Genomic DNA, 18,336 nt, shown 5'->3' on the forward strand with positions numbered 1-18,336 from the left:
TCTATGACCTGCTTTCAGCACGGTGAGCAGTACCAGATAGCCATATACCCCAGCAGGAAATTAGGGACAAGAAAAAGCTAAACTTAAAACTGCAGATGAAACATACCTTTTAGGCTGATGACCTGGTACATGATAGCACGATGGTCTTGTTATTCAGAAAACAATTTGACTTCAGTCTTTTCTTCTAGGTATTATGGCCAGGACCATACCAACACTCTAAACTAAAAGGATCTGTTCCAGTTCAGTTCAAGTATTACTTATTCACATGCTTTATTATTCTGTTTCATAGAGAAATGCAAGGACAGCATCTCATTAACTGAAGGAAAATAAAGTTTTCTTTTTTATTGTAGTGAACATGGTAGCTCTGCAATCAGAGGCAATGTTTAAAACACTGAATGTACCTAGAGATATAATATGGCAAAGAAACTTTCCATGCATTCAATGAGAGATGACAGCACACAGATAAAATACTAATCCCTTGTTATCAGTTCTATGTACCACACTAAATGCAATTGTCATAAGTTTGCAGCAGAAGTTGACAAGACCAAGACAAGGTTCATTTAGGGTCACTGGAAATTCCTGCTTAATTTGCATAACCATTTCAGCAAGTGCTGTAAGGATCTTGCTTTCCATCAAAAGTTCAAGCAATTAAACACAGCAAACAACCGAGGCTCAGATCCTCAAAAGTATTTAAACACTAACACCTACTGATTTCCAGGAAAGGTGATCCAGCAACTTACCCCAAATTTCCTGCTAGTGAAGTATAAATCTCTCCTAGGAGCCAATATGCCAGTCCCATCCGTATGTCTGTGTTACGGCAGTTAAGATGACAGTAGAGAATCAACATCAAATTAGGAAAAAACTTCGAGGTTTTAACAATATTTTAAATCCCCACTCTTTCTGACAAACAATAACGAACTTTTTTTATTGTCTCAAGGTATGATAATATCCTCAGAGAAAATTCATATTGGATTTTTTAAGTATTTGGTATATTCTTTGTTTATTGTCTCAGTGTTCAGCCATTAGCAGTGAATCGCTGTGTTGTTATACAAACCAGAAAACAACTACAAATAACAATCAGTCTCTGCCTCGGGACACACAACAAGCTGAAGAGAATGATCTCAAAATGCTTTAGAGGTGCTTGCCAAAACCAGACTTACCGTTTATGGCCAGAACAGACGCCTGATAATTCAGGTGGGCACTTAAAAGATAAAAGCAGATTACATCTACACACAGATCTCTGAGGCACCTGCACCATGACCATGGCTGCGACAGCCGTTCATCCAGGCTGAGTGAAATGTGAAGAAAGGCTGCAGTGTTTACTGTAACATTTTAAGCTAGTAATTGTAATTATAGCGGGATTTTTTCAGGGTGTGAAAACTACACACTCTTCAATAAGCAAATTCATCGTTCCTGGACTTAACATGCAATACCATGTCCTGGGTTGTTTACAATACACAAACACCAGATCTTTGACCCTTCGTGTGTGTATGTAAATTCTTATATCAGGGGTATAAAAAAGGCTACAGAACCGAACTAGTAACCCATTGTAAGAGGTAGAACAAGCTGGTGGTTGCATCCTGACTTAAAAAGCAGAGAAGCTATGTTTTCTTTCCTTTTCTTAGCAACATGTCACTGTCAAGCTGACAGAAACTTCCTGTGCTTCATTTTCTTCACACGTAAAACCTAATTAATCGGTAATGCGAATAATTTAAATGTTCCCTTATCAGTGTTGGCAAAAGTATAGTCAAAAAAGGTATTCTTAAGGAACCTTTCACAGAAAGTGTGTATGGGGAAAGGTAACCATGGGCAGGGATTGGAGCTGGAGCTCCAGGGAACTGCTCAGAGCTCTACCATTGCTTGTTTGGAAACCTCCTGGTTTTGCAAACAGCATTGCACCTCTGCATCCCTCAGCTTTATAAAGCATTTTGACTGAGGAAGTAACCTTCACATTGGCGTCTTGTTACTAGGAACTATATTTTCAGAAGCACGCGAACACCACTCTCTCCCACTTCTACTGAACATCCCTTTCTTTTTGAAGGAATCAACTTCCTACCTTTTTAATGTAGTTGGGGATCCCAGTCAGGGACAGAGAGCTAAAAAGAGTAACTAAAACACAGGCTTTCATTTAGAGACATAATCTGTTTAATAAATATGACTGTAAAAGCAATAAACAATAGCAATTATACATTACGCTACATCGTATTTAACGAAAGGGAAAAAGAAGATGAAAAAGTACATCAAAAAAAGTAATTTTAAAACTAGAAATAGTTCCAACACTATAAGAAAACTTTTTGATTGGCTTACTATAAAAATAAGTTGGCTAATGTTGGACTTCAGTGGGGAGTATTATACAGTTGTTGCCAAAACTTTCCCATCTTCCCTAAAGCTGTAGTTGCAAAGAAAACAGCGAAGCCATACAAACTGCTATGTTTCTATCTTTTAATCTTCAGAGAAACTACAGAAAGAGGCAGAGGACTCTCTACTGTGATGATCCTTTAACTGCTAGGGGTCTAATATTCTCACACTTGGTATCGCTTTTTTTCTTTGCCAGCAAGTAGGTTGATTTGGGCTCTCCCCAATTTGTGGCAGAGAAATTCTAACCCACCACCACCACCACCACAGCCCTGTCCGGAGACTCTGGGAAATGCCAAGAATGCTGCTTTCTCCTGTTTTAACTCAGGTAGCCATGTACAATGTCTTTTGAACAAAACCCACTCATATTAGGAATCAGGATGCCTCCTAGGTGTGCTGCACTGATTATGAACTGGCGTCTATTTGCCTCCACCTAGCACAGTTAAGTAAGTCTGCATTGGTTACTGTCTTTCTATCTTTGCGCTTCAAACCAAAGTCCTGGTGCTGAGTTTACCTGAGCTGGGTTGGAAATCAACAGCTGTAATGACCACAGGTTAGCCAGATATCCTCTTGGGAGGACTTACTTGAGGATACTAAGCCTGCTTTTCTGCCGCCGCCTTACATAGTCTACCTGAGTATGTCCTGCAGCCCCATTTCTAGTTGCAGTGTAAGATACAAGGTCATGTTATTGTGTACAAGTAATCAAATTATTATTCTGTACAAGAAATCAAATCTTGTACTAGTGTGGTTCTGTGGTGCTGGGGCTCATAACGCGTGGCAACAATCTCACACCAAATCCTCTTTTATTCTCCTTCCTCTGCCTGGATGGCAGGAATTTGCAAATCTGCAAACAAGGGCTGTTGCCAAGAAGGCCATAGGAAACCACATAGACCTTTCCCTGCTCCCTATTCTTTGGGCAAGGTGTCTTTCAAAAAATTGACAGGCCTCGGGGTGACCCCCAAAAGGCAGAGATCTCCTGGGACTTCCCCAGACAAATCCAAACATCAGCACTAAATGTGGCTGAGGGTGTTACTGAGGCTTTCTCTCAGCCAAAACTGCAGGTGTAAGGCTGGTACGAAGTACAGTGTACGTTCATGCTGGCAATAACCTCCGGCACCTGCAGTATGGACAGACCTCCCTGCCTGTAATGCAGCTCGTTCTGTTCCGTTCAAGGTTAGGAGGCAAAAAGTTATCTTTCAATGGCGTTATCGGTGGGATGCCTTGGTGTGAGCAGGCTAAAAAAGCTGTTAAAGAGTGAGCCTGGACTTGGGGTTGGGATCATCCCCACTTGCACAGAGCCTCCTCGCAGCCGTGGGGCACAGGCAGCAGCTGCAGCTAGAGGAACGAAGGGGAGTGTCCAAAGACAGACACAAACCAGACAGACCAAGAATATTTTCAGTGCCTTTAAACTCCAGTGTGATTTTTTTGTGTCCTATGAAAGTCTGCTGGGGCAGCTAGCCCTCCCGCAGCCCAAAGTGCTAAAAGAGCAGTTAAATCTAAAGCCAAGAACCCTAAATGCCCCTCCCACCTCCCCCAGCCCTTCTCCCCTGGCATCCCAGCCCACCCCTCTCCCTAGAGACCCCCATGCACATTCTTGGCCTACATCATTATGAATTTTCTACAAATTAGAGACAGATCAGAAAAAAGTGGAGGGGTGAGGGGAAGGGCCGCAGGAGTGAATAGTGGTACTAGTTCCTCTCCCCCCACCCCCCACTAAAATTGAACACCTGTACAATGCAGTTCCACTATGGTCTCAGTATAATGTCCACATGCACAGGCTTAAAGCTAAAAACCCTTTGTCATCTGAAGAATTAAAAAGTCCAAATGCAGTGAGTTTTCCTCCTTTTTTTAAGATGTATATCGGTGTCCTCAGTTCAACCGTTTACATAGGTAGGGATTTCTTTTGTGCTCTGGGGCTCAGCAGCTGTGGAAATACTTCCTGTGGCAAAGAAAGAACAAAATAAAAGTCAGTACATAACAAGTGTGTTTAGCCAATGAAAATGTTTGAAGGTATCACCTTGCTGGCCTTTGGGTTCAACTGTTCCAGACTGACACGTTCTTCCCAGAAATGCTTTCTCGTCATTCAAAACACTGAAGGTGATGTCCTGTTCTTTTGCTAATGAAGATGATTCACTCATGTTGAACAGAAGAAGGAGAGGCCAGAGCAGAGGGTGGAGGGAAGGAGGGGCTGAGGTCCTCAGAGGAAATGTGTAACTCATTTGCAATGATAAGGTGCTGGAAATTTCATATATAACCTTAAGCTTTGCATTTGCAAAAGAAGAGTCTAAACCATTCACATCCAGAAAATAGGGACTGCGGGTTTTTTGCTGCCAGAGTTTGGAGAGAAAATTAAATGATCCAGGGACATTCATTCAGATTCCTCCAAGGAAGGATCCCTGAATGTTAGTCAAAGGGGTTGAAAAAACCTGGCTTCTGAGCAAGCATAAAGAAGAGAAACACCCAATTACAGTCTTGTTTTGTTTTCCCAAAAGAAAGAAAACTCATTAAAAAAGAAATTGCTGATTTCCAGAAACAGATGAGGTGGTTGTATAGGAAAGTGAAGAGCCTTTGCACTTCCTATTCTGTTTACACCTAGGTCCAGACCTTTTCATTTTGTCAGTGAGCTCTGATTCAGTTTCCTCATTCATCTTACTGACAGGATGGAAAAACACTCTTAGGAAGTTTGTTGGACTGATTCCTTTTGATAAAGAATTGAGTCTATGTATCCCATATATTTACCTTTTGTGCTCACTACTGCAGTTGTAGTTGCAAACCAAGGAATTAAAAAAGGCCAGTTTCTGATCCAATACAGTGTCCAGTAGCACAGCTGAGAAACACACAGAATGCTGGCCATTGTAGAAAGCCAGAAGTACTACAATTGCACCAAATGAAAACCTACCCCCAAAATTTGATTTTGACTACTTCAAGGCTTCAAGCGTTTATTTTCCAGCACCAGGCTGCTAGCAGATGACGGACTCTTCCCACTTCAGTCACCTGTGACCTGTTTCAGTCACCTGTGACAATTTCACAGTGACCTGTGAAAACATGTTTCCCTACCTCTGGAACAGCATGAACCATGGTCATTACACTTTTAGAAAGGTGGAGCTCAAAGCCCATCTAACTCTAGAAAAAGAGTTTCAGACCTGAAATTGGGTGTTTCTCCCTTCACATCTTACATCAATTTTGCCTTGGAGGCTTCTGGGGGAAAAAGAAAAAGAAAGCCCAAACAAACAAAAAAAAAAGAATTGTTAAAGTTTAGGACCCACCGCTCCGGGTCTTGGCTTGAAACCTCTTGGTGATCCACAAGCCTTTTGGAAGTCCTCTGTCCAGACTACCTTGGTTGCATTTCCTTTCCTTTGGTTCTGGACTGTGGCCTGGGGTTGCTCTGTATGGGGAACACCACATGGGAAGGTTGGTCCCCTCACTCCATCCTGTGTTGTGCTAAGCAGGGATGTCCAGGTCTGCTGATGAATAGCTGCTTAAAAGCTTTTAATAGCTACAAGATCTCTCCTTAGTGAGCAGGTGAGGAGAGACTGGTATTGATTGCAGTGGGGTTTCCAGCTCAGACATCAGTTTCATAAAGAGACATCCTTCTTTTTCCTCTCAAGTTTTTTTGCAGGCCACAATCTTAGCACATCACATTCCCTCCTTTAATTGCCCTTCCCCTTGCTCCCTCTCTGCAGTAGCTGTAACTCCAAGACTGCTTTAGAAAGAACTCCCATTAATTTTAGGGACATCCTCAGGTGGGATCCTAAGATTTGGTTAAGCTGATGAAATTGTGCAAATAAGGGATCTCAGTTATGACTATGCTTCACTCCTAAGTCAAAACAGCTTATAAACTTTAATCTCTCTAAATTAGGTCCACGTCCTTATTTGAAGGGGCTGAGCCTGCAGAATTATCACCTCACAAGTGAAGCTGAGCAATGTCCCAGCGATGCTGGCTCTAGCAGAACATGTCCCCAGGCTGAAATATCCCTGCTCCATCCCAACACTTTTACTGTAGTCAGGGTAACAGAAAACATAAAAGCATGAGCAAACATGTGACTGATCCCAGTATACCCGCTTTGAGTCTGTTCACTTTAGGTCCTATCAAAGTCTGCTTTTCACATTTCCAACCACAGAGGCCTGGTAAGACATCAGCCTGAGGGCAAACCCAGCTGTCCAGTGCTGAGATCCCAGGTTTTGCTCGATTTCCCTGGGAATCAGCCAGGCTAGCATTGCTGCTGGCAATAAGGTCTGGCACAGCACAAAGACCACAACAGTAAAAACATCAATGAGTATTTAGCTTTTAAATCTGACTTACCGAATCACCTGCTCACCTCCACGTTCCAGGTGAGGGTGGATGAAGTTCTCCTGGACATGGGGTTTAGCCCCGCAACTGTATCAGCCCCAGCAAAATAAATTAAATTGCCTTACAGCAAAAGTTAAGTGCCAGCAGGATTTTTGGGAAGGGGAGGGGATCTACACAGAGCAACTAGGAGAGAGAAAAAGCCTAAAGTTGTTTCCCTCCCTTTCATCACATGGCAGTGAGGGAGAGGGAAAAGTTAGCAAGGATTCCTGTAGCGAAACTACTGCTGCGGCAGAAGAGGATGGGAGGAGGAGTGTGCAGGAATATGGGGAGGGGGGAGGCTGAGAAAAGGGTTAGCCAATTATAAGTCAAGAGTCTGACCAGCTGCGGGATGCTGCAAGTTATTTACCTATGGGCTGGACTTCCAACTTCTCATCTACTAGTTGCTCAGGGCTCACCAGCTCACTTTGAGGGACATTAGGTATGCTTTCCCTCTGACTGACTGGACTGACCATCTCTTGATCTTTTTCATTCTGCATCTGTGCATATATATTAAGGCCAGGAATCTTCCTAAAACATTAACAGAAACCATCATTGTGGGGTACTCTGGCAGATGATGTAGTATCAGCTTTTACAAACCAAGAAATAAATCACTGCAAAAAACCAAAACCCAGCAAAACAAAACCCAAACACCTCAGTGAAAGGCAGCAATGGGGAGAAGGCAATGGCTCGGGGAGGGTCATACCTTTTGAACTTGTAGATTACAAACACAGCTAGTCCCACAAACACGACAGAGAGGAGCATCAGCATAGCTGAACCACTGTGACTGGGAGTGAGGTCCACCAGGGGAGCTGCAAGAGAGGGGGAGAACGTTAGAGCCACCCCCACCTGGAGTGAAAGTTGCACCCTCCAGAAGCATAGTTCATTCTCCCCTTATTGCACATGTAGCAGGTCCCATCTGTCCACATGTCTCTGGGGCTTCCCACCCTTTCTAATCCACCTGGAAGTAAACCTGGGTTCAGACCACTTGTGGTGCTCAATCTACCCCTTGATGTCCAGTTCCATAGCTTTCCCCTTAGAGGCCTTTCTTCTCTGGCCTATTAGAGGACTGCCTGAAACATATTTCCTCATATTGCAGACAGTTACCTAAGGTAGTTGCAAAAGGCGTTACCTGGGTACCAAAACTGGCATTTTCTGGATGATCCTGGAGCTATCCACAGGCTAACTTGTTGTGTTGACTTTCTATTTTGTTTAGAGTTAGTGTGGACAGCTCCCAATGCCTAGTGAATAATGAGCAACTGGCTCAATTTTACTGAAGCAATGATGCTCACCAAATATATTGTTCCCTGCTCAGTCCTGTTCCTTCCTGACCAGAAGTGCAGTGCCTTCCACAGACACTGCCTTATCATGGCAAGCTCTTCTCACACCTCTGACATTTTCAATTACTTCCTTTATCCCTTTCCTACTCTTCTGAACGTGTTCTACTGTCTCCTGGTGCCCTGCTCTCTCCCACAAGTCTTCCATACAAGAGAGTACACAGGTTCAAGAAAAAAAAAAGAACACCAAAACCAACCCTAACCAATCAAAAAGCATTTCTGTGCTTCTCCTCAGAGTTTTGTTCACCACCTTTTCATAGCTCCTTGCAAAATAAGGCCACACAAAGCAGCCAGAAGCATGGCTCTCCCAGAAATACAAAGTAAATTGTATTAAATAGAGCTTCCATCATTCATATACACACACAGAAACAGAAAGGCATCTAGCACGCAAAAAGGGACACACATAGGTCCAGTAGTCTCTGTTCTTCGTGCAGACACTAATAAAGCATACTTAGACAGACACGCAGCTGTATCTGAGCCATTATACAGAGCTAATGCACACGGCAGATACACCCTCACTGGCTGTCTCTATCTGGCATTACACATAGAACAAGGTGTAGGTAGTGCCTTCCTCTGCAAGGCAATGAAAGTTAATTTGAACTGCTGCCATACACGTCCTCTTTCTCTTGCCCCTCTTCACATCCTCTGAACAGACCCATCCTAAACCAGAGCCAGAAGACACAAGAAAACATCCACACACAAGCAAATACTTCCTCAGGCACACACATCACACACACACAGGCTTTCAGCTGTCATGTCCAGCCTGATAAAGTCAAAATTTACAAAAAGAAGTATGAAAACTTCGCCTTCCCACACCAAGCAGGCATGAGCATAAAGCCTCAGGAAGGTTAGGCACTGGGATGAAATGATCCATTGTTATGAATTCCTCACACATCTCCACTCTGCCCCCTTTCTGTCTGTACTTTTTGTGTCTCTGCAGTTCTGTGGGATGATAAACTGGCTCTGCATCCCATTCAGGCTCAGCATCACTCAATGTTCTTGTTATAATGCTGCACTGAGAGTCTGCTAATAAACAGCTTTTTAACTGCTTTGTGAGGAATATTGGTGTATTTTACTTTCCCTTAAAGCTAAAATTGCTGTCTTTTGAGTTGGGGACTTTGGTTTGGTTTTTTTTTTTTTCATGAGAAGAAGGAATGAGCATGATGAATGAATTGCAGTCTGTTGTCCGTAATTGCCATAAATGAATCCCTCCTCCACTGTGGCCTGAACAACGAAGACTAATGTATGAAATGTGCTGAGTCCAATGCCTGTCACTCTTCTGCACTCAGGGAATGCACATGCTCACGTACAACATACACACACACACAAGAGGCTCATTTCTACAAGTTCTGCTTGAATACCCACACCAAGCTAGTTTAGATTCCTGCATTTAGGTTCCCAGCAGCTCCCCTGCTGCAGAAATTGCTGCTGTGCATGACCAGGCACACACACAGGGAGGAGCGCGCATGTGCACTGGGGTGTGGGAACTTAAATGTAGGTGTATGTACACATACATATGCACTTAAAAAAACACATGCTGAGCTTTGTGGTTCAGCCAACTACAGCCCATAGCATCCTGGAGTCCAACACAGGGTCACAGTGAAAAGTCTGGGAAAGAAGGGATGCAATAGACCAGAGCAGCACTTCTGGGCCTTGCGCATCCTGCTGGGTTGTGTTTTCTAGGGATTGCTTCTGGTGCTGGCTTGTGTTTTCTAGGTCTCCCTGCTTTGTTTTGTTTAATCTTTAACAAAAGTGTGGATTTCAAAAGAACAATTCTTCTTCCTTGACAACCAAAGCAATAGTTTTCGGCAGCAAAGTATCATTCTTTTGGTGTTCTGCCAAATTCTAAACCGTACCCAAATTTTTATGTGATTAAATTTGGCCTTGTATTTAGACAGGGAACTAAGTCATGACCTCTGCAGCTTGATAAGGAGCCATATACCTCACAGTGGCTGCTCTCTGGACTTTTTAATGTCTAGTTTGGCAGTCCAGGCTCATTTTGCATTCTTACTGAATCATATTTCCGCAAGAGACAAAATCTTGCAGTGTTCCTATAGGGCAACGTGCAGCCAGTTACAGCAATCCAACATCTCACCAGTGGTTTCAAAGAGTACAACAAAGCCCACCTTGCAGGACAAATGACTGTTTGCATCTGTCATGGACAAAAAGTACTCAGTCCCAGTGTGTGTCTAAATACAAATATAAATGTTCATTTTCAGTGAGCACAACTAACATGTATTATACAGCATCTCTGAGCCAAACAGACTGTGCTTCAGCCTGAGCTAGCAAGAAACAGGCCAGCACGTGTCCGGGGGCCATACTATTATTTAGCATGGCAGTATGCCACACTGATAGATCCTGCCTTTTGGTTCATTCAGGGCAGCAGACAAGGTTTAGCAGTTCAGAAGAGTGCTACAGTACCTCTGCTAATTATTTGGCTTCAGGACAGGAGCTACCCAGCTTTTAGCCAGCTCTGAGCATGGAGGTAGCAAGTGGGGACCCTGTGCACTCCCTCATGCAGAGATGCCATAATTCCTCTCCAAGAAGCTGCAGGAGGCTCCTACATACAGCACAAAACTTGGCTCTAGATTCATCTTGTATTAAAGGCAGGGCTGGATATGTGATTTTAAATGTCATCTGTTTCCACTACATGAAATCAGGAATGTCCTTTCAGTAGCAAGGGGTAAGGATTTCCCAGGAATATCTGATGTGATTCTTTCTAAATATAATTTTTTAGAAAAGGCCTCAGGGATATTCAGAGCCAGAGTAGTCATGCCTAAATGTTCATTTGGGATTCGATCTTGACTGTAATGAACACTGACCAAAATGGAAAACATCCATGTGCATTGGCAGAGCAAATGACCAGAATGAGCAATTGCAGGTAACTCCACATTTGAAGCTCACATTAAGATGCTTTCAGGTGTGTTTCTTTTAAGAAAGAGGCACTGAGCATTTTCTGAAAGTACATATAGTATCACTAATCATCATTGAAAATTCAGACCAAGGATGGCTTCTCTGATAACAATCACTATGTAAAATGGATATGAATTTAAATCTTAAATGTAAAATCGTGCAATTCTTCTGTGTCATATGTCTATTACATTTTTCTCTTACAGTCTACAGGAGAAAAAAACATCAAAGTGACTTCTCAAGCTGTTGTGGGTTTTTGTTGGTTGGTTTTTTTTTTTTCTTTTCTTTAGAGGTTATTCAGCTGTGCGGTCTCTGCTGTTTCATGCTTTTGGTTCTAACATGTCTAAAAGCAAGCATCTGTTCCACAGCTAATGGAAAGCAGAAACATGTAGAAATATTCCCAGGGCAGATATTAGCAAGTTCTGCTTAGAAAAAAATGAAATATTGCAAACACCAGGACTTACTTCTGGAGGGGTTTAAATGCAGTTGCATTATACCCTTTCCTAGCAGCCACTTTGCCCTTTCCCTTTACAGACAAGGCAGAACATGGACTAACACCAGTTCGGGCAGACCTGTTCTTATCATAAGAAGCTTTTTGGAGAACAGTTTGCTGGTATAATTGAACTGAGGCTTTTGCTAACTTTGCAAGTCAGCAAAAGAAGCTGATACCAACTGATCAGAATCACCAGCAGCTCCTGAACAAAAGGAATTCCTAAGAGTCCTGAGCATGAATTTGTTCATCCCAGCTCTTGTAATAGTTAAATTGGGCCTGTGCTGTGAAATGAGGATTTAACATACAGAATAGACAGAGATGCATGCAATTAAATATCAGGACTTTGGAGATGGCTAGTTAAAGCCCAAGCTGCCTAATCTTATGTTTGTGCATGTATAAATTGACTCTAGTCTTTCAGACTGCTGAACAACTTCTGAACTGTGCTCAGCTGCTTTGAATGTTTGTTGACTCTAGAATATCTGAGTATCTCCAAGGTTAGTTGATAACCTTTGCACCCTGTGATCCAGGCTGAATACACCATGGTGCTGCTTAGCTGCTGAATATTTCAGAGACAGCCAAGAAATACACATTTGTACTGCTACTTATCTGCATTTCCAACAACAGCAGCAAATTATTGCACGTAAGTAAACAAAAGGATTAGTCATAAATGCAAAAGTCACTATATCTTTTGGGCATGATAAAGAAAGGGGAGGTGGAGCAGGCATTTTAATGTCTGCCCATACACTGAGTTGTTACTGTGACATAAAAATAAGAAATGTTTAAAATGCAGCTGGTAGCATACTACTACCATCAAGGAATACATTGCTTTCTGTGCTACAGAGCAACAGAGAGGGTGTACACAGAAAGAGGATACTGACCTGCTGTTAAATGGGCAGCATGGACAAGGATTCGAACTCCTGGCTTCAACTCAAAATGGACCAGGTTTTGGTTCAGTTTCTGGATCAGTCTTTCTGAAATCTGGAAAAAAGGAGAAAAAAAGAAATGCATTTGTTTCTTGGTCATTGGTTTAGATTGCCAATAGGTGGGTAGGAAACGGAGCTGCATGCAAAGCAAAGATTTTGCAGAGACACCAGACTTTCCAAGCACAATTTCCTGTCACCTTACAAAGAGGTAGTTTGTGAAAGCTGAACACATCTTGCCAGTAATATGTCCAGAGTGGTTTGTGTACAGTTGGCAACGACTGATAGCATCAAGCTGCCCTGTCACACCTATGTAGGAGTGGCCCAGCAGCAAAAGGGAATTGGGCCCCAAGGAAACATTGCACCTACACATGGCAGTGTCTGCAGGACCAGCCAGCAACAGCATATCAGTGAATTCCATTTACTATTCAAGCAAAGAGAAACATTTCGATAGTTAACACTCCTTTGCTCATAACAAATAACTTTTTGCCTCTTGAGTGGTTCACTCCATGACCTTAAAGCATGTTCATAATATCATATACCTGAATCACAATGAATAGTTAAAGTCCTTGGCCAAGCTTGCACTTACATTTCAAGTCCTAAAACCAAATTTCATTTCATACATCTTTGAGTTTCAAGCCAACTGCTCCCTAAACCTTAAGTATGTATCAAAACCTGTTCAAATCTGGAAGTTTTTACTGATAACAGAGTGTAGCTTAAACAAAATGCATGTTCCATCTAATCTTATGGGTTACACGCAGAGAGAACATGCTCTTATATTATCTCTTGCATAGGCGAGACATTCCACAGAGCTTTTATATCACTAGATTATCTGGCCATAACTCTGATGACAATAGAGCTGTAGCAGAAATGAAGCAGGTTGTTCCTCCTTAAAGGACAAAACAGAAAAGATGAGCATTTGCTCAGCTAAGACCCCATGAAATCCGTATTTTTACAGTGAAGAAGCCAAGCTTTGGTCCAATCTGTTCCTAAACATTCCTTCTTTTGTCAGTTTGTCACAATATGCAAAAAGCCATTTTCTCTATATTGCTCCTAATTATATTGAAGAAGTTCGCAGCATGTTGCCATTAAAAGCAATAAATCCAGATAGATTAATAAAGGAATGGAAGCCTATAGACACGGTGCTGATAGGTTGTTTTGAGTCTTTGGTTCATTTGCTAGACATTTCATGTATTTTACATTTTCTTACAGCAGTGAACAATTTTCCTATTGAACACAACCAATGTTCTGCATGTTGGTTTATTAGGGAGAAGTGGTTGGAAAACAGCAAAAAAATACCCCCACTGCATAACGTTTAAATGCAGTTGCTGAGAACGTTGTGTTTTTATAGCCATACCAAGATCAAGAGGAACTGTATTCTGGTGCTCACCACTTAATTTAATTTGTTTTAAATAAATCCTTATTCCTTCTTGAAGATTAATGAAAAATTGTCAGAAAAAAGAACATTCCAATAATTTTTACACCATCTTTTTCATGTTCTTCATTTTTGTCTGGTTGAATTATTTCAGTAAATGCTATCCAGATATGATTAGATGTTCCTTGGCTATCATTCATCACAGTATGAGATTTATCTGCCTCTTTTATTTTTTTAACATTCTTAATGGTTCTTTCAATACTCTTGGCTTATATACTTCATTTCTGGCTGCTGATCACTTGAATAGGTGCCTTTGGTCCAATATCAATTTGGCAATAACTCTTACAGGCATTTTATTTATATTTTTTAACATATCTCTTTAAAGTTTACAATTTTTTCATGGGTGCCAGAATGAGCAGTGAATATATTTCTTCCAATAGCAAGAAAAAATACCACCTGCTTACAAAGAGCCATCTGCTGATCTCAGAGCAGCAGGGATGGTGACACAAAGATGTACAGTACATGAGAGAAAGCCTGGGAAGCAAATTATATCCCTCTTTAAGAATTTGAGCATATTAATAACCAAGATTGACGACTATAAAGAGTGCTTCATCTCTAAAACTGGAGCAACAGATGCAGATCGATAAGCTGTAAACAGGTACATTAATGGCTCATGTAAATAACAGGAGAAATATCATCCTGGACATTTCTAGTCCCAAACATGACTTGACAGGTCTCCTCCATACCCCTGCAGGAATTACCTTGCTTTGTGCTCTGAGATCCTGATGTTGTTGGGGCAGATGAGCCTCGGAAAAAAAGCAACCACAAGACAGTAAACTGAAGGAAAGAACAACCACACTGTGTCATTCCTCTTCAAATTCAACATTGTAATAGCTGCACAAAATTGTCAGAGAAACAGTAAAGGTAAAAGCTATACGTGATGCCTTCTATACATAAAGAGGCTTAATGTGATCTATAACTGAGAACACAGCTAGCAAATGTTTCTGTCTAGTACTGGAGAATGGTTTCATCAAGGATTTGGGCAAGACATGGAAGAATGGGAGAACCTCAAGAAAGTCATCATGAGAAGGGACCAGAGACTTTGTTGGGCACTAGTGCCTTACAGGAACACTGACATCTCACCTAGCCTACCTAAGGACTCCTGTGGCACAGAGTGAAGAGGGCAAAACAGCAGCACTGGCAGGGGCATTGCGGCAGAGAGTTGCTGTGGCAGCCTCCCAGCAGGAAAGTTGAGTGTGTGAGAGAAAACTCAACCAATATTCTTGTCTGGCGAGCCAATGAAAAGGAGTAATAGGGAGGGAAGAGGCAGTAAGAGTGAAGTAGTAAGAAAAAGAAAGAGAGAAATAGTCACAACTGAAGTTTATTATTAGTGTACTGTATTGCTACCTGATCATGAATAAGGAGCTCATTATGCTACATCCTGTACAAATGCAACTTGGAATAAAATGATTTCTGCCTGAAACCATCAGTAACCTCAGCAGAGGCTTGAAATAGCCATCACTGTTCCAGGACTATATGCAAAATGTCAAAACAGGCAGCAACTGTTCAGGCTGCTCAGGGTATACAGCATATTTCCTTGGCTCAATTAATTATATGCTCTCCCAGTGGCTTTTTGGGTGCAGCTTTTTTGCCTGGGTCTTTACAGAATCTGAACAAGTCAAAAAATGTGTAACAGCCTGAGACCTTCAAAAGCACCAGAAGTTTTTATAAGAATAAGGCATCTGCCTTCCTCAGGCAGCTCTGGAGATTCCTGACATGCACTTCTGAGGGAAGAACAGACATGTTTTTAAAATCCCTGCTTGCTTGCTACAATATTTTCATTTCTCTTTATGTGGTAAGTTGGATGGTTTTTGATATAGACATATAGACAGTATAGAAAGAGGGAGAAAAGTGCATTTCTGTTCTCAAAAATATCTGAAATAGAAATCATACACGATGCTTTACAGAAGTCAGTATTTGAGGTCAACAAGTGGGTTACACACAGCTAGAGGGCCAAATTGGGATTGAACGCTGGTCTCCAGAGTTGGACCTGACAATGTTTCTGGTCCTCATGCGGTCCCAAGGGGATCTGTAAACCACAGATCACTCAGGCCACTCACTTTGAGGTTGGAGAATTAGATCTTCTGCCTTTCTTATTCTATCAAGTCTATTTGTAGCTCAGTTATCAGACGTTAATCTAGTTCTGACTCACATAATCTGTTTACAACATTAATAAAGTGTCTTTGAAATAAATCACACAAAAACTGATCTCAGTCATTGAGATAATGAAAAGTTTTCAATTGGTCTTATGCTTCCCTTTATTTCTGCATTCAAAGGGGTACTGTAGATGCATTTTTGTTTAAAAAGCAGATAAAGAAACATAGAAGTGCTTTGGCCTGTTTCACAAATAGCTGTGCAACTCCCGTTGAACAGGTAGACCTTCAGCTTGGGGACAGGTTGCCTTCAGACCTGCCCTTGTTCCCCTCTCACTGCTGGAGATGCAACTAACTCAGCTGAAGACAAAACTTAGAATAGCAACCTTCTAATTTATAGTCTTCACGTGTCTCCCTTGTGAAAATAATTAGCTTTCAGAATTAGTTTTGGTCCTTAACTGAGCCTCATTGACTTTATCTGCTTCATTTGCAGAATTAAGCATGATGTGCAAAAATAATTCAGTAATAGAAACCATTCTTCATGTATCATTTTTCATCAAAGGACACATAATGAATAATAATAACAGTCAATTTGTGAAGGAAAAAAAGAGATTCCAATTTAAAAATGGAACAAAACAAAAATTAATTTGGCTTCTCTTAGCATTTTGTCAGAACTAGGACTGTGAAAGAACCATGTGCACCAAGAAACAGAATTATCACTCAGAAGGGCATTTCCCCATACTTTTATTCAATTTTGAAACCTCTGGTGTAAATTGGTTTAGACTAATTGAATGTGATTCAACTATGCCCGTATGTACCAGCTAAGAATCTAGATAATTTTATAGATACTGTGTAAGGATATCAACTAAAGAGTGCTACACTTCAATTCATAGAGCAAATCAATAAACAACTAGGGAAAGAACTATGCACATCGATTGGTAGAAAGTGACTTGAACCATCATTACAGAAGTGAATCAAGAGTCAGGGCAAATGTGCATTACTTTAAACTGTGCCACTGGCCCTGCATAACCTTGGTTACTTCACATCAGGCCTCTAAAGCTTCCTTGCCTTAGCATTGAAAATAGCACAATCACTGACTTACAGGGTCCAGCAGGGATTTCTTGAGATCTTTTAATGAATGATGCTAAATTCAAGCTGCTGTGAGTATCCAGAGGTACTGTGAGAGCACAAGGCAGAGGACATTGCTATGGTTACTCTGGGACAAGATATGAACACAGAGAGACCCTGGACATAAAAGCTTTAGATGAACAAAGGTCACCAGAAGGAGTCTTGAGAATCGAGGGCTGCTCTGTACACTGAGCAAAAGATGAAAAGGCGGGAAGGATGATGGCCACACATGGCAGGAGTTAACTCAAAGACACTAAGACAAGATATTTAGACAGCCTCTTCTACGGCACACAAGCAGCTGATCAAGAAAAGCTGGCTAAGGAAAAAAGCCCTTGGTACAAGGTCTTCTGGTTCATGTTATTCCATTCTCTCCCTACCTGCCTTTACTACTTAAATATGGGCCCAACCTTCCCTAAGCACCCACTGGAAGACTTGGGCTGCATACAAAGGTATAGATGTTAAAAAAATCTCTCCTAGTAAACACTAGATGATTTACCCTTCTTCCTGGGATTTATTTTCCAGGACTGATTGTCACCATTTTTGGTAAGATTTGAAGGTGGTCACTGTCATGATCTTGTTGCTAAAATATTTTGGTGACAGGTACAGATGAAATACATCAAAGGAAAGAAAAGTAGTGAAAGTAAATATGCTAAAACCCTAAGGCTTAGGAGGGTGGGTGGGAAAAAATGTATAAAAATAGATAGAAGCTCCATCAGCTACAATGAAGCAGAAGTAAAACTAAACCTGCTTTAAAGAAAGAATCCTAAGACATATACACATACAGGCTTCCTACTCTCTATAGTGTTAAATTCGCCAGAGGTATTTCATCTCCTCAGTTCATTACTGCCCATTTGATATTCAGTCACCCATGTAATTTCCCATCTCTTCGGCTGGATACAGATACTGGCCACAGCTGCGACATGTTGAGCACAGTTGGCTACCAACCAGCTGATGTTGCCATTTGCCAAAGACTCCATCATGCTTGCTACATCGCTGATACCTCTTTTCAGAGGAAAAGAGTAATGGCCTCAAATGGCATTAGCTAGTTGCTCCTACAACTACTTTGCATTCTGCTTTTACAGTTATTTTGAGTGGGCCAGGTAAAAGCATGCAAATGGAGAACTGAAGGGAAACACACCAAAACACTGAAACCTTTACATGACATGAAAACATCACTTTAGAATTCTCATGTTCTGCTTACATCTCATTTGACTAAGAGGAGATACATTTGCTGTGTTTGACAAAAAGCCTCCACTAGCAAAAAACGTGGATGGAAGATAATTTGTGAAATGCATAAATAAAAAAGATAACCCATTAGAATCTTCCTATTGAGTAAAA

The 18,336-nt window shown here is 41.5% G+C and overlaps 1 protein-coding gene across 4 annotated transcripts in view; it reads right to left on the reverse strand.

Annotated features, from left to right (window-relative positions):
• Positions 1–2,147: 2,147 nt before the first annotated feature.
• Positions 2,148–18,336, reverse strand: part of SORCS1 (sortilin related VPS10 domain containing receptor 1) — a 304,525-nt gene continuing 288,336 nt past the window's right edge. The window contains exons 24-28 of one of the 4 annotated variants that reach the window (XM_055793120.1): positions 12,301–12,400; positions 7,389–7,494; positions 7,053–7,213; positions 5,622–5,740; positions 2,148–4,294 (exon numbers count right to left, since the gene is read on the reverse strand). In XM_055793120.1, the coding sequence (XP_055649095.1) occupies positions 4,238–4,294; positions 5,622–5,740; positions 7,053–7,213; positions 7,389–7,494; positions 12,301–12,400 (543 nt within the window). In that variant the 3' untranslated portion in view covers positions 2,148–4,237. The remainder of the gene's footprint in view (positions 4,295–5,621; positions 5,741–7,052; positions 7,214–7,388; positions 7,495–12,300; positions 12,401–18,336) is intronic. The other 3 variants (XM_055793134.1, XM_055793127.1, XM_055793142.1) reach the window with 3 other exon arrangements.

The sequence above is a fragment of the Falco peregrinus genome, chromosome 1 (genome assembly GCF_023634155.1).
Source record: "Falco peregrinus isolate bFalPer1 chromosome 1, bFalPer1.pri, whole genome shotgun sequence".
NCBI lineage: Eukaryota > Metazoa > Chordata > Aves > Falconiformes > Falconidae > Falco > Falco peregrinus.